The sequence below is a fragment of the Sebastes umbrosus genome, chromosome 19 (assembly GCF_015220745.1).
Source record: "Sebastes umbrosus isolate fSebUmb1 chromosome 19, fSebUmb1.pri, whole genome shotgun sequence".
NCBI lineage: Eukaryota > Metazoa > Chordata > Actinopteri > Perciformes > Sebastidae > Sebastes > Sebastes umbrosus.
The window spans coordinates 4,048,431-4,070,255 of NC_051287.1; the positions used below are offsets into that span (position 1 = coordinate 4,048,431).

Genomic DNA, 21,825 nt, shown 5'->3' on the forward strand with positions numbered 1-21,825 from the left:
TCCAAAAAAATGGTTTCTAGTTGGGGCTCTTTATCAAATTTCTACTTAAAGAAAATGGATGGTTTTATTTAAATAACTATTTGAGGTCTAAAGAAGTAGAATTCAGTGTTTCAGCACTTTAACTTTTAAATCTTAAAGCACATTTTGCTCATAATACTTACATACTTTTACTGAAGTTCAATTTTGAATGGAGGCTTTTACTTATAATGGAGTATTTTTAGTCTTTTGGATTAATGCTTTTACTTCAGTAAAGTACTTTATTTTTATTTTATTTAAAAAAAAAAAAAATTCATGCAAAGTAAATATTCTGCATAAATACAGTGTTTTATATTATGTAACAGCACAATCTATCAAGATCAAGGTGTGTGAAAGAGATACAGCAGGTTCTGCTGCTGGAACACTTTTATATATGAAATATTTAAAAAATAAAATAATATTAACACATTAAATGTATTTATACTCCACAATAATTTTATTTTGAATTATTTCAAATGTAAAAATCTTCAATTTATTTAACTTATTCCATCTTCTCTCGACAATTTGGGAGTAATTATTGGATTTATTATGAAAAAGTAACACTAGCATATTCAGCATGTTAGCAGGAGTAGTAGTGTAGACCAAATACTGTATATAATTACCTATTATAATACTTAGTTTGGTATGATATTAATTATAACTATTATATTATAGTTATTATGTAAAAGACTAGTACAGCATAGCATAGTTAGCATCCTAGCAGGGGTAGCATAGTTAGCATGCTAGCAGGGGTAGCATAGTTAGCATGCTAGCAGGGGTAGCATAGTTAGCATGCTAGCAGGGGTAGCATAGTTAGCATGCTAGTAGGGGTAGCATAGTTAGCATGCTAGCAGGGGTAGCATAGTTAGCATGCTAGCAGGAGTAGCATAGTTAGCATGCTAGCAGGAGTATCTGTAGACAAAAGACTGTATATAATTACCTATGATAATAATTAGTATGTTATTATGTATTATTATGTAATTATGTATTATATTAGTTATAACTATTATAGTATAGTTATTATGTAAAAGACTTGTACAGTATAGCAGAGTTAGCATGCTAGCACAGTTAGCATGCTAGCAGGGCTAGCATTGCGGAAGTCCCCCGGAAGCTGTTCTTTTCTTCTTCGTGGCAGGAGGAGATTGTTGCTAGTGCCACGTTGATGGAGACCAGTGGGGACGTGGAAATCTGTCTTGAGTCTGTAGCCGGGATCCGACAGATAGATAGATAGATAGCTCTCCTTCTTGTTTTTACAACCACTAATCCTCAAGCAGAACTGAAACAGGAACCTGTACAGCTGGAGGAGCGTTTGTCATTATTGTTTTTATGTGTGTGTTCATGTGAGAGGGAGCAAAGAAGGGAAGGTAAGCCGCTTTAGTGAAGTAATAAGACCTCTGAGTGTGACTGTCTTCCTACACTGTTAGATTTTGCAAGCAGCTAGCAGGCTTGTAGCTGCAGGACATGCTGTACTGTCCTGGTTTAGCATGTACATAAAGTGCTATCCTGCAGCTTTCTGCCTTTTGACTGTAATTTCTCCCACAACTCAGGCTCCTTATTGCTTATTGTTGTTGCTTCATCAGCTGTTAGCTTGCTGCTAGCATGTACTGTACTTTTCCCTACTGTTGACCTTTGAATGAAATGATCTCCAGTTTCTTGAGAGCCACATAATAACATTTGTAATGTCATTGCTGCAGCACAGCTCTACATTACAGTGCACAAGTAAAAATCAGTGTCAGTCAAAGTAGGCCTTTTGTCTGTAACTGCTGTGTTTATTACAGTAGCTGGGCTGAAAGGTGAAAATGCACCATGCAAGTGGGGGAATAAAACTTGTGTATGTCACTTGCAGGTTACACCATTACCATATGCATTGATTAGTTTGCCTTCTCCTAGCTTCAAAGGATAGGTTCACACACTCAGTTGCCAGTTTATTAGGTACACTGATAGCTAAAACTAATGCTACAGATGATGCATTTCTAATTAGTGTCAGTCAAAGTAGGCCCTTTGTCTGTAGCTGTAACTACTGTATTTATTGCAGTAGCTGGGCTGAATGGTGAAAATGCACCATGCAAGTGGGGGAATAAAACTTGTTTATTAACCTGTCACTTGCAGGTAACTATATGCATTGACTAGTTTGCCTCCTCCCTAGCTTTAAAGGATAGGTTCACATGTTTTATTTTAACTCAGTACTTACACTTAGTTGCCAGTTTATTAGGTACACTGATAGCTAAAAACTAATGCAGTCTAATACAACAATAAATCCTCTTTCATGTCCTGTTTTTATTTTAAACTGAACTGTAATTTGGAGGATGCATTTCTATTATTTTGCCCACAGCATTTATATCAATGAGGGTAGACTAAATAACAGAAACACCTCTCTGTATGACCTTTGAATGAAATGATCTCCAGTTTCTTGAGAGCTAGATAATAACATTTGTAATGTCATTGCTGCAGCACAGCTCTACATTACAGTGCACAAGTAATAATTAGTGTCAGTCAAAGTAGGCCTTTTGTCTGTAGCTATAACTACTGTATTTATGAATACAAATGAAAATGCACCATACAAATGGGGGAATACAACTTGTTTATTAACCTGTCACTTGCAGGTAACTATATGCATTGATTAGTTTGCCTCCTCCTAGCTTTAAAGGATAGGTTCACACACTCAGTTGCCAGTTTATTAGGTACACCAATAGCTCAAACTAATGCAGTCTAATACAACAATAAATCTTCTTTCATTTTCTGTTTTTATTTTAAGCTGAACTGTAATTTGGAGGATGCATTTCTATTATTTTGCCCACAGCATTTATATCAATGAGGGTAGACTAAATAACAGAAACATCTCTCTTTATAATGCAATACAATTCAACAAACTACATCCTCCAAAAGTAGCATAATTGGTCCATCAGCTGTTAGCTTGCTGCTAGCTTGTACTGTACTTTTTCCTAATGTTGACCTTTGAAAGTAATGACTGGTTCCCCAGTTTCTTGAGAGCCACATAATAACATTTGTAATGTCATTGCTGCAACACAGCTCTACATTACAGTGCATAAGTGATAATTAGTGTCAGTCAAAGTAGGCCTTGGTCTGTAGCTGTAACTGCTGTATTTATGAATACAAATGAAAATGCACCATACAAATGGGGGATTATAACTTGTCACTTGCAGGTAACATCATTACCATATGCATTTACTAGTTTGCCTCCTCCTTAGCATTAAAGGATAGGTTCACATTTTTATCTAAACCCAATACTTACACTCAGTTGCCAGTTTATTAGGTACACCGATAGCTAAAACTAATGCAGTCTAACACAACAATAAATCCTCTTTCATGTTCTGTTTTTATTTTAAACTGTTTCCAAGAGGTGAACTGTAATTTGGAGGATGCATTTCTATTATTTTGCACACAGCATTTATATATCAATGAGGGTAGACTAAATAACAGAAACACCTCTCTGTATAATGCAAAACAATTCAACAAACTACATCCTCCAAAATAAAACACCTCTTTAAATCAGTTTAACCTTCATGAAGGGAGGATTGATTACATTATTAGACTTTATGCACCTATTAAACTGGCATCTGAGTGTCCAATGCACATATGTTCATTGAAATAGTTAGTTGTCAGTCGCTGTACTTGTTCCTGCTTGTCCATACTGGCTGTGAAAAGATCCATTCCTACTGCGATAACCATGTAACAGATGGGGGGGACAAAATTCTCTATTGTTCTGTATTTACAAATTAAGTTGGTATCTTTCAAAATGACTGCAATATTCCTCTTTATGTGACTATCCTGCCACCAATACTCAACAAGGAAACACTGTTCGGGAAACACAAAGAAGAAATGTCATTCTAAATACATGCAGTGTACATTGGAATCACATGAGGAAGGGATCTTTTCACAGCCAGTATGGACAGCAGGAACAATTACAGAGACCTTATGCAAGTGTTCTTTTAAGACAGAGACACTGTTATCTTTGGTGATTCCTGCAGAAGCTACATGGAGAGAAAGTAAAATAAAAATCTATATTGCATGTTCCAATCAAAATGTGCACTTGTTTTTCCAGGATGAAACTTAAAGAGATCAACCGCACAGCCATCCAGAGCTGGAGTCCTGCACAGCACCACCCCATCTACCTTGCAACAGGTATGAGCATGCAGCGAGCACCGGCACAGGGCTGCCGCTATCTGGTGTTTTCACAAGACATTATATAATTTTTGTCTTGTTTGACTTTTTGGTCCACTGGCAACTTACAATAATGGACAAAATTATGCTGCGTCATTTGCAGTACCATGCAGTATATATATTTTTTTGTTTAGTTTATGTGACATTATGAGAGGGAGGACACTGAATCACACACAATTAAAAAAACTGTCAAGGATAACACATTAAAGTCCAAGAGATGTAAAAATAGAAAAGATGCAGGAGTTTGCAGTCAGTTCTCATTTCTTATTTTTAAAATAGATCTTAAACAACTTCTCTTGACGGAGTACAGTACTTTGTGGGTGGAAATAGTGAATGAAAGCAGTGCAGATATTTGTTATCTGAGCGTACATGTTATCAATCATGTGATGACTTGCTGTTGTTAGGAGTAAACCTTTTGATAAATGTGTTTTACTTTTTTACTCCTTTGCTCTTCAGAGCTTACTTAAGTGTAATATTTAGAGGTTTGATGAATACTGGTGATAAGGCAACATATTATTATGTGACAGAGCATGCACTAAAGGTTCCTTTGCTCTCTTTCTGCAGGAACATCAGCCCAGCAGCTGGATGCCTCCTTCAGCACCAATGCCTCCCTGGAGTTTTTCGAGTTGGATTTGACGGAGCCATCTCTGGACATGAAGTCATGTGGCAGCCTCTCCTCCTCTCACAGGTACTAAAAGCTGCTCACTACACTCATGTTGTTCACTTTTTTTTGTATCCCTTTCATTGTGTCCTTCTTTCTCCCCCCAGATACCACAAACTGGTTTGGGGTCCTTATGGAATGGATTCCGAAGGTCACCCATCTGGGGTCCTTGTTGCGGGAGGCGAGAACGGCGACGTCATCCTGTACGACCCTGCAAAGATCATGGCTGGAGAGACCGACGTGATCATTGCTGAGAGTGACAAGCACACGGGGCCAGTGAGAGCTCTCGACGTTAACCCGTTCCAGGTATGATCTGTTTATCTCCAGAGTCGGTGAATTTAATATCATGTGCATGTACTTGGTTTAAAAACAAGTGCAGTGACTAAGTTTGTATTTTGTTTTCTCTGCTGCAGACAAACCTGGTTGCATCAGGTGGGAATGAGTCTGAAATCTATATCTGGGACATGAATAACTTTGGCTCTCCAATGACACCAGGACCTAAAACTCAGGTATTTCCTTTACTCTATTAGCTACATTTATTTTCTACTGCAATTAGTAAACATCAGTGATTCATTTAAATGTACTTACTGCGTCCTTTCTGTTGTCAAAATGTGAAGTTCTTCATCTGTGTGAAGTTTATGAGCATTTTTTGATATGATCTGTATCATCTCATGCATGTAAATGATGTTTGTAACTGTTTGAATGAATGTATAATGACAAAAAGAGCTCATGTTTTTGTCTCAAAGCCTCTGGAGGACATCAGCTGTGTGTCGTGGAACAGACAAGTCCAACACATTCTGGCCTCTGCCAGCCCGAGTGGCCGAGCCTCCGTGTGGGACCTCCGCAAGAATGACCTCATCATTAAAGTTAGCGACCACAGCAACAGAGTACGTTGTTCCTTCTGCACTCAGATGAAGTCTTGGACAATCCTTCAGTGCTGTCCACTCAACTTAAACTGTCTACTGTTTGTGTGCATGTCTTTGTTTTAGATGCATTGCTCCGGGCTGGCGTGGAACCCAGAAGTGGCCACTCAACTGGTCTTGTCCTCGGAGGACGACCGGATGCCGGTCATCCAGATGTGGGACTTACGATTTGCTACCTCTCCTTTCAAGATTTTAGAGAACCACACACGGTAAATACACCTTTTTTCATTTAGCGCCAAAGCAGCATAAAGCTTTACTTTGTAGGATATCACTGGTGATATTTAATATTTTTCTTACTGTCAACAAATCATTGAAAAATACCAACAATGAAAGGATTAATATAAGTATGTTTATTTTACATGAATTAAGTTACGTACGAAAGTCAACGTAAACAAGTCAGCGGTTGACTTTTGGTTTCACAAAGGACACGAACAGCGGGTTCCTGGGTGAAAGTCATGTTTGTTTGACCCATCCATGCACCCCATACTCCTCCCCCGTACACAGACTTTCCCGCTCTTTATGCTGCGTCACCTGACTTCCGAAGCATTTGCTCTGATTATTGCCGTGGCGTGAAAAGCAAAAAATGCGTAGCGATAACACATGAAATGACTTAAGAAATTGGCATGTTATTCTTGCGCCATTTGGTGAGACCAGGCTGTAAAAACACATCAGTGAGCCTCACTGTTGCACTGGGCGATGTTCCTTCATCACCACGAACACACACACTGTAGTTTACTTAGACTCAATCCCACATACACCGTCCTGTTGCCACTAATACTCACTAGAGCACCACATGTGGATTAATCCGCCGCTGAAAATAGTCCCCAACAAATGCACTATTTCCTCCTGTTAGAGTAACATTTGCTAAAAGCTAGTGACCAGCTGTTTAAGGAATTTATTTAGCCCTTTTTTAAAAATAAACTATATATCTATGAGCTGTTTTTAAAGATATACATCTTAATTCGGAAACAATGGGCTTGGAGCTGAGGGCCGCAGAAAGACGGGGACAGTCATTAACATATTGTTGGTTTTGGTCTTTTCATGGGATTTGATGACAATAAGAAAAATATAGACTTTTGCCAGCCTTGTCCCTTAAACATCACGTGGCTTTTTAAGACATAACTGTACTGTTCTTTATAAACAGGGGTGTCCTGTCCATCAACTGGAGCCTGGCTGATCCCGAGCTGCTCCTGAGCTGCGGGAAGGACAACAGGATTCTGTGCTGGAATCCAAACACAGCAGAGGTAAACATACTATAATTGTTTAAAACAACCAAAGTAGAAAACAAAACTGTTGTAAAATCTGATGAAATTAAATGACCTGCTTGAATCCTCAGGTGCTGTACGAGTTGCCCACCGCCAGCCAGTGGTGCTTTGACATCCAGTGGTGTCCCAGGAACCCCGCGGTGCTGTCGGCTGCAAGCTTTGACGGACACATCGACATCTACTCCATCATGGGAGGAACCAACCAGGCGCAGAGCAAGAGACACGCTGACCATGTGAGATGTCCTGCTTTTGATGTGCTTAGTAATCAATAATTGATATCTAACCTACACAACGCTGTGTGGTCGGGAAGTTAAAAGACAAAACAACAGAGTCAAAGCACTTCCTTGTTGTATCAGTATCACTTTTTAGGGTACTGGTATCATCATTTTTTAAACCATACTCAGTCCTTATCAGGACCGAGACTTGTATTTACTATCGCCAGCAATAGCGTCCAGACGTTAAGAGACGAAACTGGAAATGGAGACTCAATAAAGCTAGAATCATCCCTTAATTTATAGCTAAGGCTTATAGTCTTCCTTTATATTTTGCAACTGATGCTATTATCGATGGCATTTCAGATGCTATGTGATCGCTCTGTGCTGTTGGGCATATGGCGAGCAAACCACCAGTTCAATCTACACTTCTAGTATTGATCTTACCCAACCTCTGTCCATGTTTCCTTTTTTAGAGCTGCACATCATGAACTTGGCTGTGAATTAAATTTCTTGCACCTTAAGCATCATGCCTTTGTGTCTAACTTGACTGTCTGTTACAGATTAGCAACTCGTTTGGGAACATGGATCCTTTTGGGACGGGACAAACTATGCCGCCGCTGCAGCTGCCCCAGACTCCCGCCCCTCCAGCTACAGTCAACCCCCTGAAGAAGCCACCCAAGTGGATCCGCAGACCCGTCGGAGCCTCGTTCGCTGTGAGACCCGCTTCTTTTCTTTTGCATGTTATTGAGGATTGAGCTTTCGTTACTTCACCGTCTGACACATCCTTTTTGTTGGCTCTCGTTCACTTCTAGTTTGGTGGGAAGCTGGTGTCTTTGGAGAACACAAAGCCGAACCCTCAGCAGCCTCAGCAGCCCGCTTCTCACGTCGTACACATCAGCCAGGTTGTTACAGAAACTGACTTTTTGAAGCGCTCCGCTCAGCTGCAGGCCACGCTGGGTGCCGGCAGCTTTGTGGATTTCTGCCAGGAAAAGATCAATGCTGCTGAAAATGAGTTTGAAAAGACACTTTGGTCTTTCCTCAAGGTATGAAAGGCTGAAAGACTCTTTTTTTTTTTCTAGAAATATCTTGGAAATATTTGGTTTTCAGTAAATGATACGGTCATCCTTTAAGTTGTGACTATTTTGTGTTTTCAGGCTAATTTCGAAAGTGACATCCGCAGCAAGTACCTGGAACTTCTGGGATACAACAAAGAGGAGCTAGCCTTAAAGGTGAGCTGGATTTTATAGGCTACTGTAGGACATTATACATATATACATTTCCTGTTTAATACTTTTATAAAGTGTCTTTAAGTACATCTTGTGATAAATAAATGTGTCGTTTTGATTGTCAGATTTCAGCAGCACTGGAGGAAAAGCCAGCTGAACCTCCACAGGTACGTTTGTTTAAAGAAGTTAATCTTATGGTGCATTTTTAAAGGAATAGTTTGACATTTTGGGAAATACTCTTGAGAAGATGGATAACACTCTCATTTTTGTCCGTTAAATATGAATCTAGAGTCAGAAGACGGTTAGCATAGCTTAGCATAAAGACTAGAAACGGGGGGAAACGGCTAGCCTGGCTTCCAGCACGTCCTAATCAACATGTTATCTTATTTGTTTCATTCATACAAAAAACTGAAAAGACTGAAGAAAGAGATTCAAGGAAGTTGCGAACATTAATTAAATAAAAAAAATAAAGATGTATTAAACAAACAAGATATAATGTGTTAATTAGTGAGAATTAGAGGTGTTTAAAGCCGTGTGGTTCAAAAGATCACCTCCTAATTGATAAGCCACCATCACCACTGTTTATTACAACATACAAACAAGTAAAAAGTCAGCCAGTATTAACTTTAAAAAGCGCACAACTGGAAAGTTTTAATATAAAAATCCAACCATTTTAAATTTACAAAGGGAAAAGGGTCACTACTATCTACCCACCCACGCAGTAGAAATGTGACCAAATTGCCTATTACCACACTGCACTACTTTCCGTTTGTTCCTGTTTACTGTGCTGTGTTCACACTCTTTCACTGACAGTACAACAGACTACTATTGGCAGTAATTAGTGCCACAGTGCTCGACTGTTGTCTCTCTCTCTCTCTCTCTTACATTTGGCAATAAGAAAGTGCTGCAAGTATTCATAAAGATGAAGCCTTGATTCAGTGCTAAAAAATACTACTTCCCTTTTGAAACTGCTTTCAGGAAGCTTTGCACAGACTTTTGATTTTACAATCTCAATGGAAAAGTTAAAAAACTGTTTATGTTTCTGTTTTATTTCTTATATCTGCTGCGCAACTCCATGAAAGTGCACACTGTCGATATTCACTTGACTCTTTTCTGGGGATGTGGGTGGTCTTTGTAAACATCTCCCTCTCTGATGTGTAGATGTATTCTCTGTTCATGCATCTGTTTCCACCACTGAACTCACATATGACACATCTACTCTAGTGTAAAATCCAAACTTATGCTGATCTTGAGTTTAACTTTTAGTCTGTAGGGTCCTGGGCCTGTTTGCTTTTATGTCAAATAGAGTTGGGCGATATAGCTTATAAATAATATCTGGATAAAATATGAAATACCTAATGAAATGTGTTGATTTCAGCCTCCCATTTCTCTTTTATTACGCAGTTGAAAATTCAATTACAGTCCCTGATTTTAAATCCATACCTTCTCTCAATATTCAGCTGGAGGTGCCCGCTCCAGTCAGCCTGCAGCCTTTACCAGACCTCAGCCTCGCACCGCCTGCTGACACTCCGGAGGCAGCGTTCGACATGATTGCTGCTGCTGCTGCCGCACCGCCTGCTGACACTCCCGAGGCAGCATTCGACATGATCGCTGCTGCTGCTGCCGTGCCGCCTGCTGTCACTCCTGAGGCAGCGTTTGATATAATCGCTGCAGCAGCCGCACCTCCTGCTGACACTCCTGAGGCGGCGTTTGATATGATCACTGCAGCAGCAGCACCTCCTGCTGACACTCCTGAGGCGGCGTTTGATATGATCGCTGCAGCAGCAGCACCTCCTGCTGACACTCCTGAGGCGGCGTTCAACATGATTGCTGCTGCTGCTGCTGTCGCGCCGCCTGCGGAAAATCCAGAGGCGGCGTTCGACATGATCGCTGCAGCAAACCTTCAGCCAGCAGCCACGATGGAACTGGACTCCGTTCCTGACCCCGAGACAGAGGACTCAGCAGATCCAGAGGACGCTCTGACCAGCGAACCAGAAGAAAATGGGGACCAGGTTCTCCCAGAGGAGGAAGCAGAGGAAGAGGAGATCCCCTTGGATGACGAGGTACACCTTCATCACTGCACAGTTTCATAGATACTGTCTTCTAGCCCAGCTGACTGTTGAACTTGTGTTTTATCTGTTAAAGGCCCTGCACACCATAGTAAACACACACAGTTGATTTTTGATTATTTAAGGTTGACTGGACCTTTTCTCAGGACTGTGTTGGTGAAATTGCAGTAGACAGACATTTTTAAATGTTTTATTAAATAAGCCAGTGTCCTGCAACACATGGGGGTAGGAGAAGTAAACTTAAGACATCAAAGGATGTTTCTCTGGTGTTTCAGGAGACAGCAGCACCAGTGGAGGAGGAGCCCAGTCCTCCTGAGACCTCAGCTCCAGTTGAGGAGCCCGCTGAGGATCCGGCTCCGGTCGAGGAAATCGCTGATGATCCAGCTCCAGTTGAGGTGCCCAGTCCTCCTGAGATCTTAGCTCCAGTCGAGGAGCCCGTTGAGGATCCAAATCCAGCTCCAGCTCCAACTCCAGCCCAATCAGACGGAGTCAGTCTCAGCATCAGTCAAGGTAACAACTCTTTCAGAGTTTCATGCCAGAGAGAAAGAGATTAAACAAAATCTGTGGTTGTAGAGATTGACTATTTGTTTTCCTGCAAGATGTGGACGGGCTCATCACACAGGCCCTGCTGACCGGAGACTTTGAGGGAGCCGTGGAGCTCTGTCTCCATGACAACCGGATGGCAGACAGCATCATCCTGGCCATCGCCGGAGGGGCCGAGCTCTTAGAGAAAACCCAGAAGAAGTATTTTATGAAAACACACAGCAAGATAACCAAGGTAACGACCTGGAGCTTTTTTATTTACAGAGAGTTTTATGAAGTGAGATGATATATATATATATATATATATATTAGTTATATTAGATATATAAGTTAATGTTTTTGTCCTGCAGCTGATCAGCGCAGTGGTGATGAAAGACTGGCATGACATCCTGAAGACGTGTGACCTGCAGAACTGGAAGGAAGCTCTGGCTGCGGTCATGACCTATGCTCAGCCCGAGGAGTTCTCCTCCCTCTGTGGTTAGTTTAAGGACACATACATATTGTTGTACTCGAGAGTTTCCTTTTATTAAACGTCGTTGTGTCTCCGCTGTGAATTTGTGCCTTCTGACTGAACTTGTCTTTGTTGTTAGACCTTCTCGGGGGCAGACTGGAGGCAGCAGAGGTCGCCCAACTGCAAGCCCAGGCCTGTCTGTGTTACATCTGTGCTGGGAACGTGGAGAAACTTGTGTCCTGCTGGACCAGAGCACAGGGCGGACACTGTCCACTCTCTCTCCAGGTGCGTCTCTATCTCAAACCTGCAATAACTGATTTCTTTAGACACTTGGGGGCATCATCTCTGTCTATCTGATGAATTTAAATCCAATATTCACTCTTCTTTTAGCTCTGTTTTGGTCTCCACCAGCTCCTGAGAGAAATATCTGTCTCTTTAGCTGCTAAATGCTCCACAATGTTCACCAGCTAGTCTCTAACTGTCTGTCGGGAGCAGGTAGTGCACAGTGGGTTTTAGGCTTTTACAGAATATGGTGTTTACATGACCCGTATCAAATTCAGAACATTGTTATATCAGGAATAATAGTGGAATATTCACTTTATGTTAGTCTGTGCTGATGTGATCTTTGTGTCCGTCCCTCAGGACCTGGTGGAGAAGGTGGTGGTGTTGCGGCGTGCAGTGGAGCTGACCCAGCGCTCCGGTCCCACTGCTATCGGCATCCTGCTGGCTGAGAAGATGAGCCAGTATGCCAACCTGCTGGCCTCCCAGGGCAGTCTGTCCACCGCCATCACCTACCTGCCTGACAACACCAACCAGGTGTGTATCACATCTGGACTGGGCTGCACCAGCTAGTCCATTACTAAGTTTTTAGTACAACAATATCTTTCTTCTACCTTCTAAGTTCTCTTTTTCGACCGTACAGGTTTCCGTACAGCAGCTCCGTGACCGTCTCAGTCGGGCTCTGGGGCAGCAAGCGGCTCCGGCGCCAACTCCTGCAGCTCCGGTACAAACCCAGAGAGCTCCGTCTCAGCCTCCTGCCCCGACTCAGACTCAGCACGCCTCAGCCATGCCCCGGCATCCGTTCACCCCGATGCAGCCCGCCATGGTGCCTCGGCTCACTGCAGCAGCAGCACCTCCAGTGGCCATGCCTACACCTGCTGCCTCCGCTCCACCACAGCCGCAGTATTACCAGCCGGTACGTTCCTCTGAGTTTCACATCACACAAGTTCTTACTGCTCTTCACTTTGAGATATTACTCATAAACCTGAATCTGTGTGAGAAACCTGGTGTTAAAAGCTTTTATCGTGAGACATCAGGACTGTGAGGGCAGACTGGTTTCCTGTTCTTCCTCTAAACACTAACATCTACAGGTCACATACTAACTAGGGAGGGGACATATTAGTGTTAACGAATCTCTTATCAAACATTTCTTCTCTCCTCACGCCTTTTATTAGTAAAGAACAATGCTAACAGGTAGCAGCTTCTCATCTTTAACTGACTGTCGCTGGTTAAAACAACAAACATGGCCAGCGGTAGATTACATCAGCTGGAGATAATGAGCGGCTAAAAGGGAAATTTAATCTGCTCTCTGCAGCTGGTGTCTGTTTTCAGACAAAGATTGTTTGTGAGTGAAAAGATGCATCACCGCTGTACGACCATGAGTGAACCGTATGTTTTCATAGTTTGACTTCCAGTATTTAGAGCGAGTAGCTGGTGAGGTACACTTGGCTGTAGCTTTTAATTGAATGGGTCAGATACATTTAAAGTTGGAGTGCAGAACATTTGTCTCCCCCCTCTGGCAGTGAGAGTTATTTTATAAACACTGTCGACGCGTACTTATGGACCTTGTTCAGACGTGGTATTAACATGCGTCTTGAATGATCCGATCACAAGTTGACAGCTCTAAGTACAGAGCACATTCAGATGTGGTCTGGGCCACATACGGCCACATTCTTTTAGTCCCGTGTACGTGAATGTGTCCTGGGCCACATTAAGGATGCAAGCGCTTGTCTGTCAACAAGACACATTTTAGTTATTTTAGCATTTAGCACATGCAAATGTTGGAAAGTAAACTTGATACGATTCGATAAGAAATTCAAAAGGATTCACATTCGTTAAGTGGATTTGATAAAATGCAAACCCCATCACTATTGCACACTAACTTACCGCCTAGTGAAGTGCTCATTGCTGTTGTGTTGTAGTCTTTTCATTAATTGGATTTCCGTTCTAGCCCGGGTTTAAATCACACGCTGATTGTTAAATTAATTATTAATGAATAATGTTAAATTCTCTATGTACAAACTATATTTTTGGGGGAGTTGTGTTTCTGTAATTTGAACCCCGGCTCTGGTCCAATACGTTGTGGTGTTGTTTGGTGTCCCCTCTCCCCGCCCTCCGCCCTCCCATGCTGCGGCCATCATTAGTATGTGCCGTGTGTCTCTGTGTGCTTCAGGTGAGGGCTGCCTCCACTGTCACCTCCTGGAGTAACCAGACTCCCACAGCCCTCCCCAATGTCCCTCCTCCTCCTCTTCAAGTAGGCAGAGCCCCAGAGCAGCAGGTACACTGACCGCCCACCCAACCTCCTCACACACACCTTTACAGATGTTTACAGATGTTGTTGCACACAGACTACCTTCATAACAAATGAGTGTTTCCATCTATGAAATCAAATTATATTTAGCTGCTGTGGTTTGTCTGTGATGATGCCTTTCATCTGCCTTTCCCCATCGCCACCCCACTTCCTGTTGATACTGTTTTCTTTGTTTCCTGTGATGCATGCTCCACTCAGTCTTTCATTTGTTTCTCTTGGTGCACTGCAATTGTTGTGATTTGATTGTAGATACATCACTCTAACCACACCACTCCTGACATGCATGCTGTTCCTTGTTAGCAAACATTACATGAATTATATTTGTGATTTCCACTCACAGAAGAGCAGACGAGTAACTTTGTAGGGCTACCCCCTCTTATTTCTGTAGTAGATTAGTCATGTTTTATGCTTTTTTCATACTGAATGACTTATTATTAAGATACTAATGAGCACATCTCTGGGTAACAGCAGATCTAAAGTGATGCTTTTGTGATTCTTTGTGGTGAAACTTGGTTTTACAGATCTGTCGATTAAATCAACTAATCGATTAGTCGACAAAATCGCAGGAGTGTTAGTCAACTAAGATTTACTTTGGTTGAGGACAACCCTACAAATTTGATACTGGACTATTCTGCCCTGTGTTAGCAACACCAGGCTTTATTTTTACAGACTGGTTTCTAGAGATGTTCAGAATGTAAAACATTATTTGGGTGCACCTCTGCAGGTGACTCTGGCTTGCTTCAGTGATAAAAAATATTCAGGCAGCAGCTTCTGCCTTTTAGCCGGCGCTGACCGGAAAACATCGCCTGAGGCAGATCATATTAGCTGTCGCTAATTAACGTTAATAACTTGATGACAGGCTAAAATTAAACTGCTCGTACTCTGCCAAAGATCTTTTGTGAACGAGAAACCGCCACTCTGTAACACAACTGTACAACCGAGAGTGTTTTTGTAGTTCCCACGACTCCTAGAGATGTCTTCTCTAGTAAAACAGGAGCTGATCACATCACCAGTTAATCTTTCATTCATATCATATGAAAGATTTAAGTTTATAAACTTCATAGTTTAGCAATCAGGACCTTCAGTATTTGGATCAAGTCGGCTGTGTCAAATAATAGTCATAATACAGCTGTTATTTCAGTCTGGAGAACATAAATATCTCTATCTATATAACATCTTCTGTCGTAGCTCACAGAGACGGTTATCAGTGGATGATCTCTTGCTTCGAAATATGGTTTCAGATTTCTGTTTGTGTTTTTTGCAGGTGGAGCCTTCAAACCCCATGTACGGGATGCCTCCCTCCTGCACAGCTGCTGCTCCACCTCCGGTCTCCTCCACTCCTGCATACATGTACTCCCAACAGTACCAGCGTAAGTGTTTTACATATTGCACCAGAAGAGTTAGTTCTCTGTATTACGAGGGTTATTGACTTTAGAAAGAGATCTTTGATACGGAGAGAAAAGCAGTTTCAGAGTAGAGTTTAAGGTTAAATGTCATTAAGCAACATTGTCTCCTAAAAATTAAGTTTATATACGTCTGATTTGTTTAGTGTCTGCCAAACGTATCATTTTAATGGTCATGTTGAACCAAAACCACCATCTTTCCCGAACCGTAACCAAATGTTTTAGGTCGCTTTCACACCTGCAGTTCAATTTTGTTTTGTTTTTGCAAGGTTTTTGTCTTCTCCGCCCCTTTTTTTTGGATGTTATGCAGGGCTTTGACATCATATCCAGGGGGAAATGTCTGTAAATTTGAGTAAAATACAGACTTATCCTGTGCAAAAGCACCGCACAAAACACAGACATGGTCCCCTAATACTAGTCCTGTGCGAATAGGGTTCAAGCCTAAAGCTGCCTTCACATGATAAGAAATGTTCTCTTCGCTCACCGTGATGCAGGGCGCAGAGGCAGCAGGTCATAATATATCACCAAAGAGAACACAACGAATGCCATTCATTGTTTCTAGGCAACAACCACAGTTGCAGCTGTTCTCATTGGTTGCACTTTGAAAGGTCAGCTGCCTGCGACCGAGGTTGAAGTTGAAATGATTTGAACTTTGAGCGCAGCGCTTGGTGGCAATTTGGAGCAGCACGCCACGCCTTGGTGCTTCCACCTAGTTACATATTTGTCAAAGTGAATCAGTAGTGTATATAAACATTTTCTTGGAGACAGAGTTGCATCAACAGGTGTCACATGAACAACACACAACCTTTGTTTCTGTCTTCTTTGAAACATCGGCAAACATTTCCTTTTGGAGATGTTTGACTCTGTAATATCTGACCTCTTCTATGCCGTCGTACTCTGAGTTAGTCACTAACAGAAGATGAGAATGAGTAACATTTCAGTATGTTTTGCCTGTTGAGAACATAAACATACTTTAGCATGCACTGTACTGTAACTTATTACGACTCAGTCTGTCCTGTTGCATGATACAGGTAGTATAACATGCAACAGTGCTAGTTGTTCACTAACAGCATGTGTTGTGACTCCCAGCCTACCCCCAGGTCCACCAGTACCCCCCTGGAGCTGGGGGGCCGACTATCTATCAGCCTCTTCAGTACTCCTCTGCTGCTGCTCCTCCTCCTGCAGAGCCCCCCGGCTTTCTCTCTCAGTACACACAGCCGACGTCTCCGGTCTATCCCGGACATCCTCCCATCAGCCAGTGCCTGTCCTCCTCTCCTCAAACCCATATTCCTCCTTACTTTCCAAATTCCTCCTCTTCCTCTTCATCTTCCTTTTCCGTTCCTCCGTCCTCCGGAGCGTCTTTCCAGCATGGCGGGCCAGGATCTCCTGTGTCGTATATGCTTCCTCCTCCGCCGAGCGGAGTCTCAGGTACAGAGTTGATACCGGCCTCTCAGAGAACAGGTCTGCATGCCTCTGATCAGCATCACTAACTCACTCAGCCTCTGTGCTAAATCAACTGTGATTCCTCTTCTTAACTACCACACAAGCTTTTATCTGACCACCATTTAAATCTGACCATCAGTAGTATGAAGCCTGGAGTACGCCACTAGAGTAATTAGAGACTTTTACATTGTTTAATCACAGTCAATTAATTCATTGATACATTCCAAAAAAATATTATCAATTGAATCTGTATTAAAATGATAAATAAAAAAAACAAATGAAGAAATTATTTTAAAAAAAAATCAAATATGCCATTTAATATTTTTTTTTATTCTTTATTTAATCGATGAAGAAATTAATGATTTTCAATCATTTAGGGTTGCAACTAACAATTATTTTCATTATTGATTAATGTTTCAATTATTTTCTTGATTAATCAATTTGTTTTTTGATCTATAAAAAGTCAGAAAATAGTGAAAAATTGTGGATCAGAGTTTCCCAAAGCCCAAGATGACATCCTCAAATGTCCACAAATCAAAGATATTCAGTTTACTGCCATTAAAGGAGTAAAGAAACCAGAAAATATTCACATATTTAAGAAGCTGCAATCAGAGAATTTAGACTTAGTTATTAGTATTATTATTTTTTTTTTAAATGATCAAAATTGTCATTTAATCTTGTTTTTTTTAATTCTGTATTTAATTGATGAATTAATACATGATTTTTAATTGGGAGAATTTTACTTTTTGGTCTTCCGTAGACTTAATTGTCAGTTATTTGACTTTAACGATTAATAGCTAAGCTAAGCTGACGGCTGTAGCTTCATATTAAGAGTTTTGATATGAGAGAGGTATCGATCTTCTCATCTAACTCTCAGCAAGAAAGTGAATTTCCCGAAATCTTTGAAATGTTCTAAGTTTGTGATCAAATTGAATAATTTTCTAACTCTGACACATTTCAAAACATCAAATAGACTTTAACCTGGTAGTTTGTTATTTCCTGTAGGGCCTCAGAACGGCTGGAATGACCCTCCGGCTCTGAGCAGAGCATCAAAGAAGAAGGTAAGTCTGCTGACTGAAGTACTGCAGTCTGTCAGTAAAGACAGTTCACATTATATTAATATATATATATATAAATAAAATGTCATCTTTCAGCCGGCTCCAATGAACTACACCCCTCCTGCCCCCATCATGGCTCCGCTGGGCGTTGACCCTCAGGCTCAGCCGGTATCCTCTGGAGGCCCTCCGGTCATGGGTCAGGGTCCGCACGGTGCCCAGGTCCCCTATTCGGGCATGCACCAGCAGCACCAGCAGCACCAGCAGCAGCACCAGCACCAGCAGCAGCAGCAGCTCTCGCCTCCACCCATGAACCCTGCGATGCCCAAGACCAGTATGGAGGGGGCACCAGGAGCACCTACTGGAGATCATATACAGGTACACAGCTCGCCTCTGTCTCAGGATATACAGATTATTACAGCTTGATACTTCTTCTTACCTTTTTACCCTGTTTAACCCTTTCAGCCTCTGCAGTCCATCCCTGCTGAGAAGATCATGAAGAAGCCCATCCCCGACGAGCACCTGGTCCTGAAGACCACATTTGAGGGGCTCATTCAGAAGTGCTTGGCTGTAGCTACCGACCCTGTGAGTCCGTCTGACGGAGATTACAATTCAATTTAGGTTGCAATCTGCAACCTCACCGCTAGATGCCGCCAAATCCAACACACTACACATGTCAGAAAGTGAATCATTAGATGTGTAATCATTCTCTGTTTCTACTTTTCACAGCAAACTAAGAGGAAGCTCGACGACGCCAACAAACGTCTGGAAGCGCTCTATGATAAACTCAGAGAGCAGACAGTGAGTATATCCCGCCTGGCTTGGTTTCTTGTTTGGAGCGAAAATACTTTAAAGATATCAACCAAAACAAAACGATGTGTAAAGGCCTTTATTTGGGACTAAAATCGAGCTTCATCCGTACAATGTCTGCCCAGTTTAAGAGGTTTGAGTGAATACATCTTGGAAGACTCGTACGAGCAAACGTCACAGAAAAAAAGAATAATATAAGTTTAAGATAAGAACACCAAAACGTTGTTGAATGAGGCCCAAAATCTTTAGCCAGATGAGGATAATTAAAAAAGTACATCCCAGTTGAGAGAGTTTACACAGGATTATTCTCACCATCACTTTCTGCTCTTCTCTCCAGCTCTCTCCCGCCATCGTAGGAGGACTTCACAACATCGCCAGGAGTATAGAGGCCCGATCCTACACGGAGGGCCTCAACATCCACACCCACATAGTCAGTCACAGCAACTTCAGCGAGACGTCGGCGTTCATGCCCGTACTCAAGGTAGTGCTGACGCAAGCCAACAAACTCGGGGTGTGATCGGGGCTGAAAACTCCTCCGAGAGCTTCGACCGGCGCGGCGCAGAGCGAGCGAGCGAGCGGCGGTCTGAGCTCGCTTCACAGGGAGCGCAGTGCAAATGACGAAGAATTCTGAGATGTATGAAAATCCTGTAAAATTCTTCTTTGTGCCATTCACGTTTTCTGACACAACCCAAACACAAGCCATGCTATCAGTCGCACTCAGTGGTGAAAGTGACTTCTGGGCCCGCTGCAAACTAATGAATTAAAGGGCTAGTTAAATTCAACACCTTAATCTAACCAACATGCTAAACAAATTACACTAAATATTTGTTTTTAATTCAAACTTGTAGCCATATGGATTCACATGAGAATTCAATGAATATGCAATAATCGTACTGAAGCATAATAAAAGTAAAAATCTCCAAATTAGCAAGCGAAATGTAAGGAAAGCACAGCTTGAGCATCATGGAAATAGGAATAAATATGGAATTTATAGACCAGATTCAGGAATTTTAAGGGCATTTCTATTTACTTGTGTTGAGATGATCATAATAAATAAAAGAATAAAGCTAAATATCAATGAATTTGGCATTAAGAGCAGACTGCTGATGCAGCAGTGCAGCATGCTTTCATGCAAATAATCATTTAAGAAATATTAGCTTGTTCATCTTTATAGTTTTTTTGATATTTGTGCACTACATTAATGCTCAGATACCTTTTTATAATCCATAAATACATAGAATTTTCTCTTGAAAGTACAAAATCATGCATTCTTTTTTAACTAATTAAGGAGACAAAATGTGGATTCATTTTAAAAAAGGGCATTAGATTGACCAGTAGTCCCACTCGCAAGCATTTAAAGCTAAATCAATGTGTTATTAATGTACTTAATAGGACTTTTGTTAGTACTCTAATCCCCTCTTTGTGCTTCTACTGGCTTACTTTCACCACTGGTGTCGCTACATACAACACATTGGACCAAGATGTTATCAGTGTGTGGGATCTGTCAATGCAAAGCAATGCAATCCCATTTGTTGAGGATGTTTTATTTCATTTTTGTAGTCTTTTTTTCAGTTTAATCATGAGGCTCAGCAAAGTGCAACGGACTTTTTAAAAGAGATAAACTGTGCTTTTATGGAATTTTAAAGTATGCATGCTTAAACAAACGCTAACAGTCAGTCAGTAATGGCATCTGGAGGTAATTATCGGCTAATTAATCGGACCTCAGAAGGAAACTGGAAGTTAGACTTGTACTTGATTTTCATTCCAACTATGATGAGGGCTGTAGGCTGAGTGGTCAACCTCAGTTTGTGTTGTTAATAAAGGAAAAAAAACAAGTGTTTGTTTAAGATTGACTACATGCAATATTTTCAATAAATAGTATTTATTTACAATATGATGCGTCATTTTGATTTTTTTAGTTTTCTTTTAATTTTTTTAAAGTGATGATTATAATACAATAATGTAACTTTTATCAAAGTAAAATATCTGATAATACACTGATCATATGTGATATGTTACGAAATTTCAGTTGTGGAAAGTAACTTAGTTAATGTACTCATGAACTGTAGTTAAGTACAATTTGAGGTACTTGTACTTTATTTGAGTATTTCCATTTTTTTTGCTACTTTATACTTCTACCACACAAGAAGACGAAGAAGAAGAAGAAGGAAGAAACTAAAATGAAAAAGAAGAAGAAACTAAACTGCCTATGAAGAAGAAGAAGAAACTAAAATGAAAAAGAAACTAAAATGTAGAAGAAGAAACTAAACTGCCTATGAAGAAGAAGAAGAAACTAAAATGAAAAAGAAACTAAAATGTAGAAGAAGAAACTAAACTGCCTATGAAGAAGAAGAAGAAACTAAAATGAAAAAGAAACTAAAATGTAGAAGAAGAAACTAAACTGCATATGAAGAGGAAGAAGAAACTAAAATGAAAAAGAAGAAGAAACTAAAATGTAGAAGAAGAAACTAAACTGCATATGAAGAGGAAGAAGAAACTAAAATGAAAAAGAAGAAGAAACTAAAATGTAGAAGAAGAAGAAGAAGATGAAGAAGAGCTCAAAGTGATATACAAAATAAAATAAAAACACAACACATTCAAACAAAGTCAGCTAGACAATTAAAAGGACACTAGTATTGCTACTTTTACTTAAGTAATAATAAAAAAATCATTAGAATACTATATGTATTTATTTATTTATTTAGCCTTAAAACACAACACATTAAAACAAAGGCAGATAGACAATTAAAAGGACAGTAGATGCTAAAATATATAAGAAAAATTAAAACAAGAGACCATTAAGAATAATAAAAATGAGAGAATTAGTAAAATAATAACAACAACTGACTTTAAGTTAAGTAAGGTTTTGAATGCAGGACTTTTGCTAGTAACAGTTTCACACTTTAGTATTGCTACTTTTACTTAAGTAATAATAAAAAAAAAATCATTAGAATACTATATGTATTTATTTATT

At 40.7% G+C, this 21,825-nt stretch overlaps 1 protein-coding gene across 11 annotated transcripts; it reads left to right on the forward strand.

The window, feature by feature from the left end:
• Positions 1-1,135: 1,135 nt before the first annotated feature.
• sec31a (SEC31 homolog A, COPII coat complex component) lies at positions 1,136-20,745 on the forward strand. Of its 11 annotated transcripts, none has more exons than XM_037752845.1 (29): positions 1,136-1,379; positions 4,079-4,158; positions 4,762-4,885; positions 4,966-5,164; positions 5,272-5,367; positions 5,605-5,745; positions 5,848-5,990; positions 6,926-7,025; positions 7,118-7,279; positions 7,822-7,974; positions 8,074-8,304; positions 8,416-8,490; positions 8,613-8,654; positions 9,948-10,550; positions 10,832-11,066; positions 11,156-11,334; positions 11,450-11,576; positions 11,690-11,835; positions 12,193-12,366; positions 12,473-12,745; positions 14,003-14,107; positions 15,405-15,510; positions 16,633-16,971; positions 17,992-18,047; positions 18,141-18,419; positions 18,507-18,626; positions 18,771-18,842; positions 19,189-19,390; positions 19,437-20,745. In XM_037752845.1, exons 2-28 carry the CDS (start codon positions 4,080-4,082, stop codon positions 19,366-19,368), a joined length of 4,539 nt encoding a protein of 1,512 aa, XP_037608773.1. In that variant the 5' UTR covers positions 1,136-1,379; position 4,079; the 3' UTR covers positions 19,369-19,390; positions 19,437-20,745. The 11 variants fall into 11 exon arrangements, with proteins under 11 accessions (XP_037608773.1, XP_037608781.1, XP_037608777.1 ...); XM_037752846.1 differs by having other exon boundaries at positions 1,137-1,379; positions 10,832-10,896; positions 10,927-11,066; positions 19,189-20,745; XM_037752847.1 differs by having other exon boundaries at positions 1,137-1,379; positions 10,832-10,865; positions 10,911-11,066; positions 19,189-20,745.
• The last annotated feature ends 1,080 nt before the right edge of the window (positions 20,746-21,825 follow it).